Here is a 13598-nt window from a genome sequence, read left to right on the forward strand (position 1 = left end):
CATGACATTTGATGCCAAGGACAAAAATTGATGACTATTTCTACTTCTGTCGATAGAATCGTAGGGTTTGATCTGAGGTTTAAAGAGATTGGCTGATTACATTCCGTGTGCTATGGGTTTTGCAGTTATATTTCTTTGCTGGTTCGATTTGCCAACTAATTGAATTCTCAGTTGTGAAGGAGTCCCTATTAAAGCCTCGCGGTGACCATGTCTGATTTTATTTTTATCTAATTTCTTTGATTTGAAGAATATTACGTTCTCTTTCGCTTGGGGGAAACTGTTACCCTATATAAAAATGTTTTCTTCATCTCGAGGGATTTAGCTTGATTCTCGAAATAATTGCAAAGTAATATACCGTTGAATATGTATTTCAATCGATATGGTTTGAAAGTGTTTAATCACGTATTTTATCAATTCTTTAGGGAGCATCTATTTAAATTTAAGGTTGGGAGTCACTTTGTTTAACATTTACATCCAGACAGTGTCCCACAGCTTATTTATGTTTTTAAACTTCCATATTCACGTTCAACACAGAACGAAATTGATGTCAGGATATAAATTGACCTCATACTAACTATTCGTGTAATTAACAACTGTAAAAACTGTTTGGGTATATTCCTGAAAAAGCTACTCATGTAAGAGACGTAATACATGTGTATTCCCTGTGTCGCGATTCACTAGAAGAACGCATTCATCACATACAATGCAGTCCTTCTGGTTTGAGACGTAATATGAGATAGAAAGAAGAAAGAGTTAACTCCCCTGATACACCTGTGAAAAAGATGCCAGAGTATTCCACAATAACCTCTGAGGCAGTTGATTGTGGAATTATTATCCTTGTGGCACTTTCCAGATCACATTTACATGTATAGCATACCACTTCATCTTACTGATTCTGCAGGTACAACACAATGTATAACTCCTGAAACATTGTTGCACAAGATATAACTCTGCCTCACAACAACAAATAAGTAAAGCCATATTGGACAAGACTGCCGTCAGACAGTCAAGAAAATTACGCTTGTTATAGGTGAGAGAGTACACTGGTTACAAGGTGATCTGTTTACAATAGATGAGTTGAGTAGATCAGAATTAAATGCTGCATGCACTTGGGAAGAAAACTCTCTGGTTACAACTGATTGATGGCTTAGCTTGTCTGATGCGCTTCTTCCAGTCGTGAATAATTGTACAGGGAAATTTGTGCAACCAGGAGACTGAGTGGTTGGGATTGTGGATGATAGCGCTGATTTCAGGTCTTCTTTCTGGATAGAGAACTACTGAGGTTTAACCAATGAATGATGGTCCTCTTGGGTTCGATCTGGTCTGGTTGATCTGTCCCTTACCGCTCTTTATAGATTTTTTAAATGTTAGGTTAACGTTGATAACTGCAGTTTTACTCCTACTCTGGTGGCTGAAATGGTTTCACTGCTAATCTTTGTACGGGATAGTGACTCGAATGCGGATGTTTCTGGTTTGGGAGGAAGGTCATTTTGTTGCACCAGGGTTACAGTAATGTTTGCTTGACTATTTCTTATTATATATACCAAACGTTTACAGCATATGGTGAAGTCCTTGTCGGGGTTTTAAAGGGCGAACGGTCATGCTTTTCATTCAGAAAAGTATTATATTTTGAGACACCTTTACACACAAGAACAAACATGTTATACTCATTAAATTTCTCTTAAATATTCTAATGAAATCTGCTACAGATTATACAGTCGAATTGTTTCATTTTATGCTCATAGTTTCAGCGTGGCTATATTTAAACTAAATGGATCAATATCTACTTTTGCATTTGATACTGCTTCTATGCGGTAGTTATTTCCTTCGAAGCATATTTTATAGCACCATAACTGTTTGTCTATGAGTTAACTTAAACCGCTACACGATCGAATCGCTGAAACTGAACTTTACCCACATAAATCTTATTACAAATCCGTGAAAGTGTGTCTGACACCTGATTGCCTGGCCCCCAACTTAGAAAATTGTGAACAATGAAATTCCGTATTAATCTCGTTTGTGAAATGTTGTATGTGGGTCACTGTTTCCTTTTCGTACTCCGATGAAGAACTTGTTCTTGGTATAAAGAGGGTACTGACCCGATAACCAAACAGAAACGTTAATTTTTACTTCCTCAAACCAGGAACGCGCAGTTGAGACTTCATACATGTACATTTAGTTGATACATAAGGAAACCAAACCATTTTGATTGGACCGCAGAGATAATATTGTTTACTGAATGCTCACAATAAACACGCCAAATCAAACTCTTGCATGAAAGTTAAAAATATACCCAATGCTGACCAACTCTAAACCACTCTAAACCCTTCTGGGCATTTCCCAGATAAACAATTTCTGTTCCGTTTGGAAGATGATAAACTGCTTTTGCCTTTACTACCAGAATTGATTGTAAGACATTGTGCTCATTCATCACTATATACATATACAATTTGCTATGACTTGATATGCTCTTTCTCAGAATTCTGTACCAAACTGCAAGGGAGTTAACCCTATCAACTTTTGCATTATCCTATTGTCAACCTATGATTATTATTGTTCAATTGTACAATGTATCTACTTGTATAATTATGCCATTCACGTTCTTATGTAAGAGCCACCAAAACAAAATGCTATGTGTTGTTTGTACTCTGGGCCTATGGCCCCTATTACTGAAATAAATTGAATTGAAAAAAAATCATTGTAAGACGGCATAATTATCTATGCATGAAACATCCGTGGCCTCAAGTTCATTTCACCCTGTAACAATGAGCTATCAAACTTATATTTCACTTGATGTTTAGAAGATCCCTAGCTTTGTTGTTGTACTATCCGGGATGTAACAGCTCCAGAACTGATGCTCACTAAACTAAGGTGGTTTACCTTGTATCTTATATGCTTGTACTTCTGTTCCTCAACACCGTAACGGGTCGTGCATCATAATGTACTGGCGTAATCCCAAACCATTTATCAACAACGTGAAGTTCCCAATGGTTCCAAGAGAGAGTAGCCGCGTGTACGAAATCCCTTGAAGCGGTAACAATGAAGATAATTACTTTCAACTTTTTTACTCTTTTTACGACATTTCTTGTCAGCCTCTCAGTCTAATAGTTATCTGGACTTAGCCCTGTACGTCATGTCATGGCTTAGCCCATAGACACAGGGGAAATCCAAGACTTACGAAACAGTCGGTATCCTAGAACTTGAAGGATAACAAATGACATTCGAACACATTCCAGAAACGCTTCTGTAACGCAGCGTTTATCTAGCCCCGTGTATTGCACAATGACTGATCAGCTTTTAATCTTTCGAAGGTCCTTATAGGGCGGTAAAGGGATATTCGCAATTGCCAAGATACAATTATTGAATCTGTCTGGTGGAATTCAGTGTGAAGGTGGAATAGGTTCTTTCGTTATGAAGAGACACAATGCAGGAATACAGACATAAAGGTACCCCGTACATGCTAACATATCCATCCATCTTTCTATTCATCCATCCATCCATCTCATTCCAGCTAATCATGTACTAGGCACCGGAAACTAAATGAACCCGAGGGAAGATGCTAGTTAAAGGGCGAGCACCGTAAATTATCTCAGACCAAAATGTTTCACCTTGGCATGGGAGACAGACACTGTTTTGTTTCTTTTTCTGCATACAGGTGTGTACGTAGAGATAATATCAGTAAGGTATGAGGTGGTAGCGCATATGTTTAAAAAAGATAGGAAGAAGATATAGGTACGGTACGATGTGTACCGTCCGTCCTTACTGGCCTCATATTCTGAGGTATTTAATAAGTCACTGTACGATAACATCCATGGACCAAGTCAGCGAGCCTGACTACCCATGGCCACCATGCGACAAACATGGGATGCTGAAGTCCGATCTTTACTGGTCCTTGCAATTAATGTAGTACTAGCCATGCTCACATAAGGGTTGTGTTATTTTGGGGATTGTCAGGGGGAAAGAAAAGAAAACTATTCCATACTGGGAGCAAGACTTGGGATGAAAGCTGTCTTCGAGAGAATGGTACACATATATGTCATTTTAGTTCATCATCATCAAACCCTTTATTAAGTAAGAAGGTCACATAATATACATATTCTAAACAGGTATGAAGGCGTGAACTGGAATTGTTTAGAATTTTAATACCTATTTCTGTTTTTCTAACTTTTCTCTCATTTTGTATGCATAATAGATAGAACGAGAAAGATTGTTAATATCTTCAGTCTTGTTTCGTTTAAGGATATTGCTAAACGATATCATGTTAACTTGCAAATTCTTAGATAAAAATCTGCCTCGAAGTTCCTTATAAGCTGGACATTTCAACAAAAAGTGATATTCTAAATCTACTTTATATACAGGACAATTTCTTTGAGACACATCAATATTTTGCTATATTTCTTTAAACGTAAGACACCAGCTCTGAATTTGAACAATACCTTACGGAACATATATTCCCAATTGGAAGACAGATACCTCTCTGGCTCAAGAAGACTCTTATATTCTGTACATAACTGATATCGTAAACTGTCTTAAAGAGTAGACGTCCAATTTTGGTAAAACATGTTGATCAAGCGTTCTCTAAAAATGTGAATAAAAGTGCACGGATCACCGACAGCTTGTGAAAACCAGACAAATCAAAAACCTTGTGAGAAAAATATATGATGGATCTCAGACGCCCATGTGTGGTACCCGGCTGTATCTAGGTAATACAACATACTATATGCCTTTTTCGGAATTCGTCCATCATGCATTGTCGTTAACTTAAGTCAATATCATCGAACATAGGAATTAATATAAACTGGAAACCGTCCACATTCTCCATATACTGTTGCATTTGGTGTCTGTGGACCGACATTTGAATATATTTTACATGCTTGAAAGTGATTTTTTCAATGCTGTCGTATCTTTTAACCTCCCAAACTTTTGACCCGTACAAATATATTGGCTGAATTTGGCTGTCAAATATTTTTTAAAATACTTCTATAGCTATTGGTCCTAATGTCCTTAAGTTTATAGTTAATTCCATTAAAGCCTTCTCACTACGAGCAGCAAGTTTTGAGACTTATTGTCTAAGACTACAATTACAAGTGAACACAAAACCTAGATATTTGAAGCTGTTTATCTTTTCAATGTTTCTCCCACTATAAAGCAAGTCTTCCTTAACCGCTAATTACCCACCTCTCCTAAAAACTAGAACTTAAGATTTATCGACATTTACAGTTACTCCCCACTTATCTGCATACGATTCTAAAGTGTCTAGCTGGCACTGAAGACCACCAATTGTATCTAATACACGAATTACATCATCCGCAAATAACAACATTAGGATTTCAAGCACATCTGAAAACAATTGGACTCCATGTTTACCATAATTTGTGATTTCTACAGAAAGTTCATTTATAAATTATGAGAATAACATTGGACTCAACATACAAACCTGCCGTAAACCAAAGGGACAATTAAAATGTTCCGTTAATTCGGATTGTACTCTGACACATGATTACACTGTTAGAGCTTTCACAAAAGAGCTTGCAACATTTTATCGTTTACGCCATAAAAAAAATCAAAAGATTTTGTAAAATCAATGAACGCAACGTATATCTTTTTCCTTCTATACACAGATTTTTCTCGATTATAGCATACAATGCGAAGACATGGTCAACAACTTAACAGCCCTTGTACAAATTGACACGATTTGGAATTAGTCTTTTGGGGCTTCCTATGGAACAATCATTTTGTTGATTTTGAAACGATACAATGATTTAAGCATTGAACATAGAATAGTTCCATTGGTATTCATCATAAAACCTCGAAATATATAAGCGTTTGTGTTTTTAGACGATCTCCTGCAGTGCAGTAGCCAAATTATGGTATGTCACGCTCAAAACCAATAGGAACCGTGTTTTTCAACCTCCAACCCTACACTATCTGTTCCCTGGGTCGCTGCCTTGCCTTCTCAGTTAATCAAGTCTTGTCCAGATTGGAAACTCACCTGTTTACTTTCACCAAACTAAACTAGATTATTCAGTCGTTTCGTTCATCGTGTGACGATTCAGCCTGGTCTTAATTACGTTCATGGTACACAACAATCATCATCAGTGGAAGTCATCCCATGATCACCATTACTAGCAGTCATTGTACAATGAAACTTGGTCAAGCCTGTCACAGACAGGTCACGTCTATCCAATCCCTAATTGAGTCAGCTCTTGTAACAGTTCGGAACCTGGGAATCTACACATAGTTCCAGCCAAGCCTTCACAACTACTGACGTTGAATGGGCCAGAATAACCATTTATATTACCATATATCTGCATTACAAAACCAGTTAAATGTCAATTTGACGAAAACAATGTTGAACAGATCAGTGATAACCAGAACAGCTGCAATCCAATATTAATGACACTGAGTGTTCCATTCTGGCGGACACCTGTCTCCTCGGACTCGTTAAACATGACATTGTAGTTGTACAAACTATATACTAGGAATCGTACTAGATTGCATTTCTTAACAGCAGGCGCCAAGCCGCATCTATATGTAGGAATAGTAGAGTAAATGTAAATGAAACCATCAGATTTACACGTCTTTCAATGACACTAGGTCTTTGAATTGTGCTACTGCACCTCGCAAGTACTTTTATTCCTGGTCCAATTTTAGAACTGATATAACTCAAATAATTAATTGCTTTGAAGTGAAAATATCTATACATGTAGTTTCAAATGAATAGAGCAAATATGAGAAAGTTGACCAAACTGTTACATGCATCTTACACTTCCTTTGATTTCATTAGTATTAACTTATAAACGTTGCACCTTGTTACCACAACGGACGACGAGGTCAGCCTATAGTTATCTTTGTTATAGATATTGCTGTCAACCAACAATGACTTTATTTGGTAGTGTTTCGGGCAACCTTGGAATGACTAAAGGTAATATTTCATTGTCTTAGCGAGCGAGCAAGTGAGCATTTTTGTACTGTATTTCATTAAGATCACTGCATTAATCCAAACAGTGCAGCGGGCATGGACTTGGTGCCGACAACATTAGAAACAGAATCAGAGCTGATCGGGATTCAACCCACGATTTTAGCTTTTGTGCACCCCTTTTGTGCACAACCTTGCATATCCAGTTACGGTTTCACTTGGCCACTGATTACAATTCACTCTATAAATTAATGTTCAGTGTTTGTCAGCAATATTCCATACCTTTTTCAAAGTAGCCCTCTATATAATTACACACTTAAGAGTGCTTATTTTATTAGTCTGTGTTTTTGAAGAGATGAAATTCGATGATGTTAAACTGTAAATAGTCGATTCCTGACCAGGAAAAATGTTGATCTATTCCAGCATGGTACTATAACACCAAAATTATTTATTTGCCAAATCATGAAATATACATAGCCTCAATTTATGACCTGCGAAGCTGATATTTCACTTGAAGGTTAGACGATCGACAGCTTTGTTGTACATGTACATGTATCCATGATGTAAAAGGTCTGACATTAATGCTCACCTAAACCAAGATAGTTTACCTTGTGTCGTATATGCTTGCACTTCCATTATTAACAGTGGTTTCGGGTCGTGCGTCACAATACACCAGCGTATTCCTTAAACAATTTATCAATAATGTAAAGTTCCCAATGATTCCATGAGAGAATAGCTGCATGTACAAACACTTTTGATGCGGAAACAATGAAGGTAATTACTTTCAACATTTTTACTCTTTTTGCGACAGTTTTTGCCAGCCTCTCAGTCTAATGATTATCTAGAGTTCACCGTATACGGTGAATGCTCATGCCATGCTTGAGGCCATGAACACAAAGGAAATCCCAAACTTAGGTCAGAGTTGCTTATATATAGCATAGGGGATTCTAACACATCGCAGCAATGCTTCTGTACTGTAGGTGTTTTTTGGCCCACTTATTTCAATAATGATTACTCAGCTTCAAATCAGAATAAGAATTGAAGTATAGGGTCGTATTTTTCACCAAAGTTCTTATCTCCCAAAATGTGCTGAGCTTCCACAATTACTTTGTGTCCAGGAACTACTCTGCACATTGTCCGAGTGCCCAAATGTGCCTTCGATGGCCGCCATATTGAGACCAACTTCTTTAAACATTTTCAAATCTTCAAACAATTTCCAAGGTTAACTTGACAGTGAAGTACAAAAAACACGTTGTGATAGTTGTGTAACATGTAAGTATTAGTCTGATAGATGAGGTAATAGTTTGACAGCTGATGTCAGAACACTATTTGTGTCGACCATTGACAGTTCCCATCACCAACTGTTCTGTGCAAAGCTTACAAAAGGCTATCGACCTGTATCTATCTTGCCAAACTTTATGAATAAGAACTTGTTTAGTTCGTGAGTGTAGCGTTTCGATACAGATTCTTGTACCGGAATAAGGAAGTGCTTATCCATAAAGTTTGATTATATTGTACTTTCAAGCTTCTAATATGCCACTCAAAGAAGGATATGTATCTACGTGGCATTTTGAACGGTTTATGTTTTGTGGTGCATTTGAAAACACACCGCTTAGCTTAGCTATAATGTCACCAAATTACCTGTGTTCCTGACAGTTTAAACAACGGGTTCCAATCCTTGTGAGTATTTTTCCCGAGACCCCAAATGATATTGTTAGATCCATGAATTTGAGCTTTGAAATAAATTGAAACCAAGTGAGAACACATAACTCCTATTCTCAAATCCTTACCCCTTCTTCCTATTGCATCTTGTATTGACTTTAAACTTCTCTAGGGATGTTCTCAAAGGCTAACCTAGTACTTGGTCGCATAAAGCGTGCAGTTGTATTTTAAAATATGGCATTGGGACAAACAGTTTTAAGGTGGGAATAGAACTTTATCACTAACACAGTTGTTGTGTTTGTCTGTCAATGGGGACTACCACTGGTTCAACCAAAATTAAACTGACAACTGTATTCACTCTACACTAATCATGGTGCTGTTACAATGGTGAGCGCGTTTGAAAATCTGTATGGCCATGTTGAGACATCGGATGTCATGCATTTTAGAAAACTACATCGATCTCTTTGAAGCTAAATTCCCTTACATTCCCAACAATATACCATCCATTCATCAATCCATCCATATTTTCATCCATGCATCCCAATCTAACTTCCGGAGAATAGCCACCGCCACATATCTGTATCGTTGACAACAGTCTCACAAATCACTACGTAATTTTTATCGAAAATTCAATCTAGTCATATTGAACCCGCTAATGAGCTAAAAAGATAATATGTTGTGTGGGTTTCCCTGACGTGCCTTTCTTTTTTTTCATTCTAATCCTTCAGTGCATCAAGGGGTTTAATTATCTTCCCTTTAACGCCATAACTTGCCTGAGGTTTCTCTTATAACGAGCGAAGCTCGCAAATACTGCTCGACTTTATTTTCTTTAACCGCAATTATCAACACAGGAATGTTTCGCCAGCCATTGTAAAGGATTTCCTGTCAAATACCTAAAGCGTGAGGTTCTGAATGCCAATATTATTGTTGTCAATTATTTCATGATTCAGAGATTAATTTCCATCAATTCTCCTATTACTGCTAGCCAAAGGCAAAGTGCCACTCAGTCGCCGTTGTTTTACGATAGATCCATCCGTGTGGTTTTCACCACCGATCAGCCTTTTGCGCCCTAGTGACATGATCGTGGGATCATCAATGACGTTATGCATTAATTATATTGTAATGTTCAATAATATTGAAGGAATAAACGTCTCTGGTTAACACTTCTGCCATGTTCCGGATATCCAGCACTCTCTTGCATTTTCTATGGTCAAGCTCGTTTTATAATGGTTTGTCTGGACCGGTGAAAACCTGGAATATTTGTGGCTGCGGTGTAAACTTATAAAAATAATTTTGGAAAACAATCATTGACAGAACACGTGTTGTATTTTTTTCCTGCAGCAAATTAATTCTTTTTCTCACGTTAAAACGTATAAAAAAGTATAGTACACCCAAATGTATCTGGCGTCAGATTCCACACTAAAGCACTGACTATCGGCCGTCCAATAATGACTTCTCAGTCAAACGTATCTATCATTAGTGTTGCACACAATATACATACTCTCTGTTTCTCTGGTCTATTGTACCAGGGGAAGCAAAAAACCTTCACCCAAAGACTAAGGCGTCATGATTCACTTTCATGATTGCTGAGATACCAAGCGTGTTTGAAATCGTAAGAATACAGTCATCGAAAGTATTGTTCTGAAAAGAAATGCGAGGCAAAAGAGGGTTTCAGAAACAGACGTAATTCAAGCTGTTTGAACTTTTAGCCTCCTTTGGTAAAGCCCTTGGTTCTTAGTTTGGAAACATTTTTATACCTTCCATGGTATACCATATATTGCAGTAGTCTAAATTATGGCCACTTCAAACGTGTGTGCTATCAACATTGTAAATCATTAGTGTTAGTATGGGGAGAAAAGATAGCGTGCCACGTGAATCTCGAGACATGTGTTGAACTGTTCACTTCAAGTACATTCTCGCCTGAATCTCTCATTACATATAGCTTACACATACCTTATAAACACACTACACCTGTTCAAGTATAGTAACAGAGGCAACAGTGTTTACTGACTATGTACGTAACTACACCTGTTCCAGTAAAGTAACAGAGGCAACAGTGTTTACTGACTATGTACGTCCACTTTCCACATCTGCTCAGCTGGACTGGATATTTTAGTCACACGAAATCAACGTCCTGTTTGTAAATAGTATGGCGACTGTCATGCAGCTGACTTCAAGATCTGCAGAACATGTGAAGGGTCGTAGGGCGTACACAAATATAGTTTTAAATGTATTAATGTTTTAGAATCACCATGTTAAAGTGTGAAGCTACAATCCCCATTATATTCTTTTCTGAGACAGAAAGTGAAACCTTTTTAGGTCGTCTTGACTGGACACAAACGTAAAATGAGATGTAGTGGATTCTAAGTGACCAAAAGGGTCCCAAGAACGATCACGTTACAGAACATAGCAACTAGTGAAATAACACGAAATTCCAGCCTTGTCCGGCAAGGGTCATGTACGTGAAGTCACTGTCTAGTATCTTGGACCCTCGAAACCTTCTTGACAACACGAAAGACAAAAACTAGATCCACAGATTGTGTGGCTGTTTAGCAGTTTTCACGTGATTCAAGAGACATATATCTTACTATGTTAGAGTCATATGATAACATCTAAATGCAATGAAGCTAAAGCTACCATTGGTCTATTATATAAGCAACACGGATGATATAACGTCCTGTGATGTTTAAAGCGCATTGTCATCTGTTATTAAAACATTGCATGTGATGTCCACAGTGCAATTATGCTTGCAAGATATTAATCAGTACATTATCTGGGTTATGCTATACACAATCACAGTATGTCACGAAAGTGCCCCCTTTCATGGAGTATTCCCTCAAGGAAAGTCTGAAGATTAGACGGTATTATGGGACAGCTTTCAGAGCATAATAGCTTTAGTCGTCTCTCTTTACACACAACATTAATTATATTTTGTTACAAAGAATCTGAGATTATACGCGCACTAACACATGCACGGGAAGGTCAGATACATGCAGAAGATGTGTGTCCCCATCCTTGAAACACCCGAGACGTAGTTACATATCTCTTGTAACTTAATTAACGTCTCCATATGTATATATACAAAAGAAGCCCCTGGAGGTCGAAATCACCAGATTTGACAGTAAATTCATTCCCAACCGCCATCATGCGGAAGGCGGAACGCTAAGCTAATGGGGTCCGCATTGACGTGACTTCACTGAAATACGTTCCGATTTCAAAGTGTTAAAATACGTTTTCCTCTGTTCCAGGTGCTTGTATAAAGTGTTACAGGTGTGACAACGAAAACAATGGGGCATGCGGAGAGGAATTTAAATCGTACCAGTTTACAGCCTACGAGTGTGTTGACAAAAGCATGAAATGCGGCAAACAGACCCAGCTGCCTCTAGAAGACGGTATAATGAAATAACTTCATTTAGTTTTTTATGAATATATATGGTCCAACTTATCCCTATTCCTTATCTGGTGTAAGTGTTGCTTCATAGTAAGGCCTATAAGGTGTGATTCGCTTCAGGTTTACAGATAGAATGTAAGATGATCACACACACAGACGGCAATACTGAGTGCATAATAGATCGATTGAGTAAATTGAGTTAAAATGTAAGAGTCATCGGCATTTTACATTTATGTTAGGAGAACAAAACGCATAATATTCAGTTTTGAACAATAAGATTAATTGTTTTATTAGCAGGACTGAAATGTTGTGAGTCATACAAAAATCAAAACACATGTTTGTGATTTCCTTCCAGGTTGGGTTGGTGTAATACGGAGCTGTTACCATCTCGGTTCCCTACCTGGGATCAACGAAACCAATGGCTGCCACTACTGGACTAACCCCATTGACAATTTTACTGCTCTCATGTGCTTTTGTGACACTGACATGTGTAATGTTGGCAGTATGCAGGGCCTTGCGTCAGAAGCAATTACCTTTACCTTTATATTAAGTGCAGTTATTCTCCTTATGCAAAGTTTCCTGTGGTCTTGAGAAATGAACATGATTGTCTCTTTTTTAATTACTGTCTATGTTAATATTTCTCAACCGATATCACAGGTGTAAGTATAGCTTGAGTCGTTCAAACTGATTTTAATTTCAACAGGAACCTTTCACACAAACTGAGTTCAAATATACGCACGTGTCTTCTTTAAGTATGGTGGGTTCTTTTTCAGAAAGACTGGGAGTGTAAAGAATTGTGTATCTGGGTGTGTAAACACTTGCAAACTTGCAGACAACGCAAATTTGCAAAAATACATTTGTAGAAACATCTGTAGATCTGAAATATTATTGAAAAAAAAACTACAAATAAAACTGAAAGTGGCACTTTTTTCATGAACCATCTCTGTAGTTTGCCTTGAACGTCTTGCTTAAATGTCATTGAGCTATCTCGAATCTAGGGGGCATTGCTCTCAGCTATTACCTTAAAGGTATTGAATTTCAATATAATGTGACATCAACCAATGGGTTACGTTTATTCTTAACATATATTTCTTACCCTTCCAGTAAAGATGTTGAGCGTTGGGTAGCCTATTGGTTGAAGAGTTCACTTCGAAGATCAGGGTTCCATTCAACACATTGGCACAATGCATAAAGCAATTGTTTCGTGTCCCCGCTCTGACATAGCTAGAATATTGGTAAAATGCCGTAATAGCATACTCTCTCACTGATTCACCTTGGTGATACAATTTTTTTGACTTTAGCATAGTAGTGTGTACATGTGAAACTATGTGATTATAAATCTCACTGCAAGCATCCTTGCCAGTTAATTATGATTTGTGAATAATAGTCTTTGCAATAAGCATGCTTCATTTTAATCTCACAAGAGTTGAGAACCATGTCTCCTGTGCAGATTTGTGTCAATGTCCAATGTGCTTAATTGAAAGGTGAAAGCAACACAACAGTACACAAGGTTAACGATAATTTGGCTAGACCTATGTAAGCACGTACAGAAAACGTAGAAATATTTTAAGCATGCTACTTTAACTATACTCATCCAAATTAAAAGCTTCACACCTCTTAAACTGA

At 37.6% G+C, this 13598-nt stretch overlaps 1 protein-coding gene across 2 annotated transcripts in view; it reads left to right on the forward strand.

The window, feature by feature from the left end:
* The window catches only part of LOC124264081, an 84879-nt gene extending 72070 nt beyond the window's left edge, over positions 1–12809 (forward strand). For both annotated transcript variants that reach the window (XM_046698804.1, XM_046698805.1), the window contains 2 exons: positions 11830–11973; positions 12328–12809. In XM_046698804.1, coding sequence (XP_046554760.1) covers positions 11830–11973; positions 12328–12563 — 380 coding nt within the window. In that variant the 3' untranslated portion in view covers positions 12564–12809. The remainder of the gene's footprint in view (positions 1–11829; positions 11974–12327) is intronic.
* Positions 12810–13598: the final 789 nt, after the last annotated feature.

The sequence above is a fragment of the Haliotis rubra genome, unplaced genomic scaffold (assembly GCF_003918875.1).
Source record: "Haliotis rubra isolate DU_JTF1 unplaced genomic scaffold, ASM391887v1 Scf908, whole genome shotgun sequence".
In the NCBI taxonomy this organism is placed as follows: Eukaryota; Metazoa; Mollusca; class Gastropoda; order Lepetellida; family Haliotidae; genus Haliotis; species Haliotis rubra.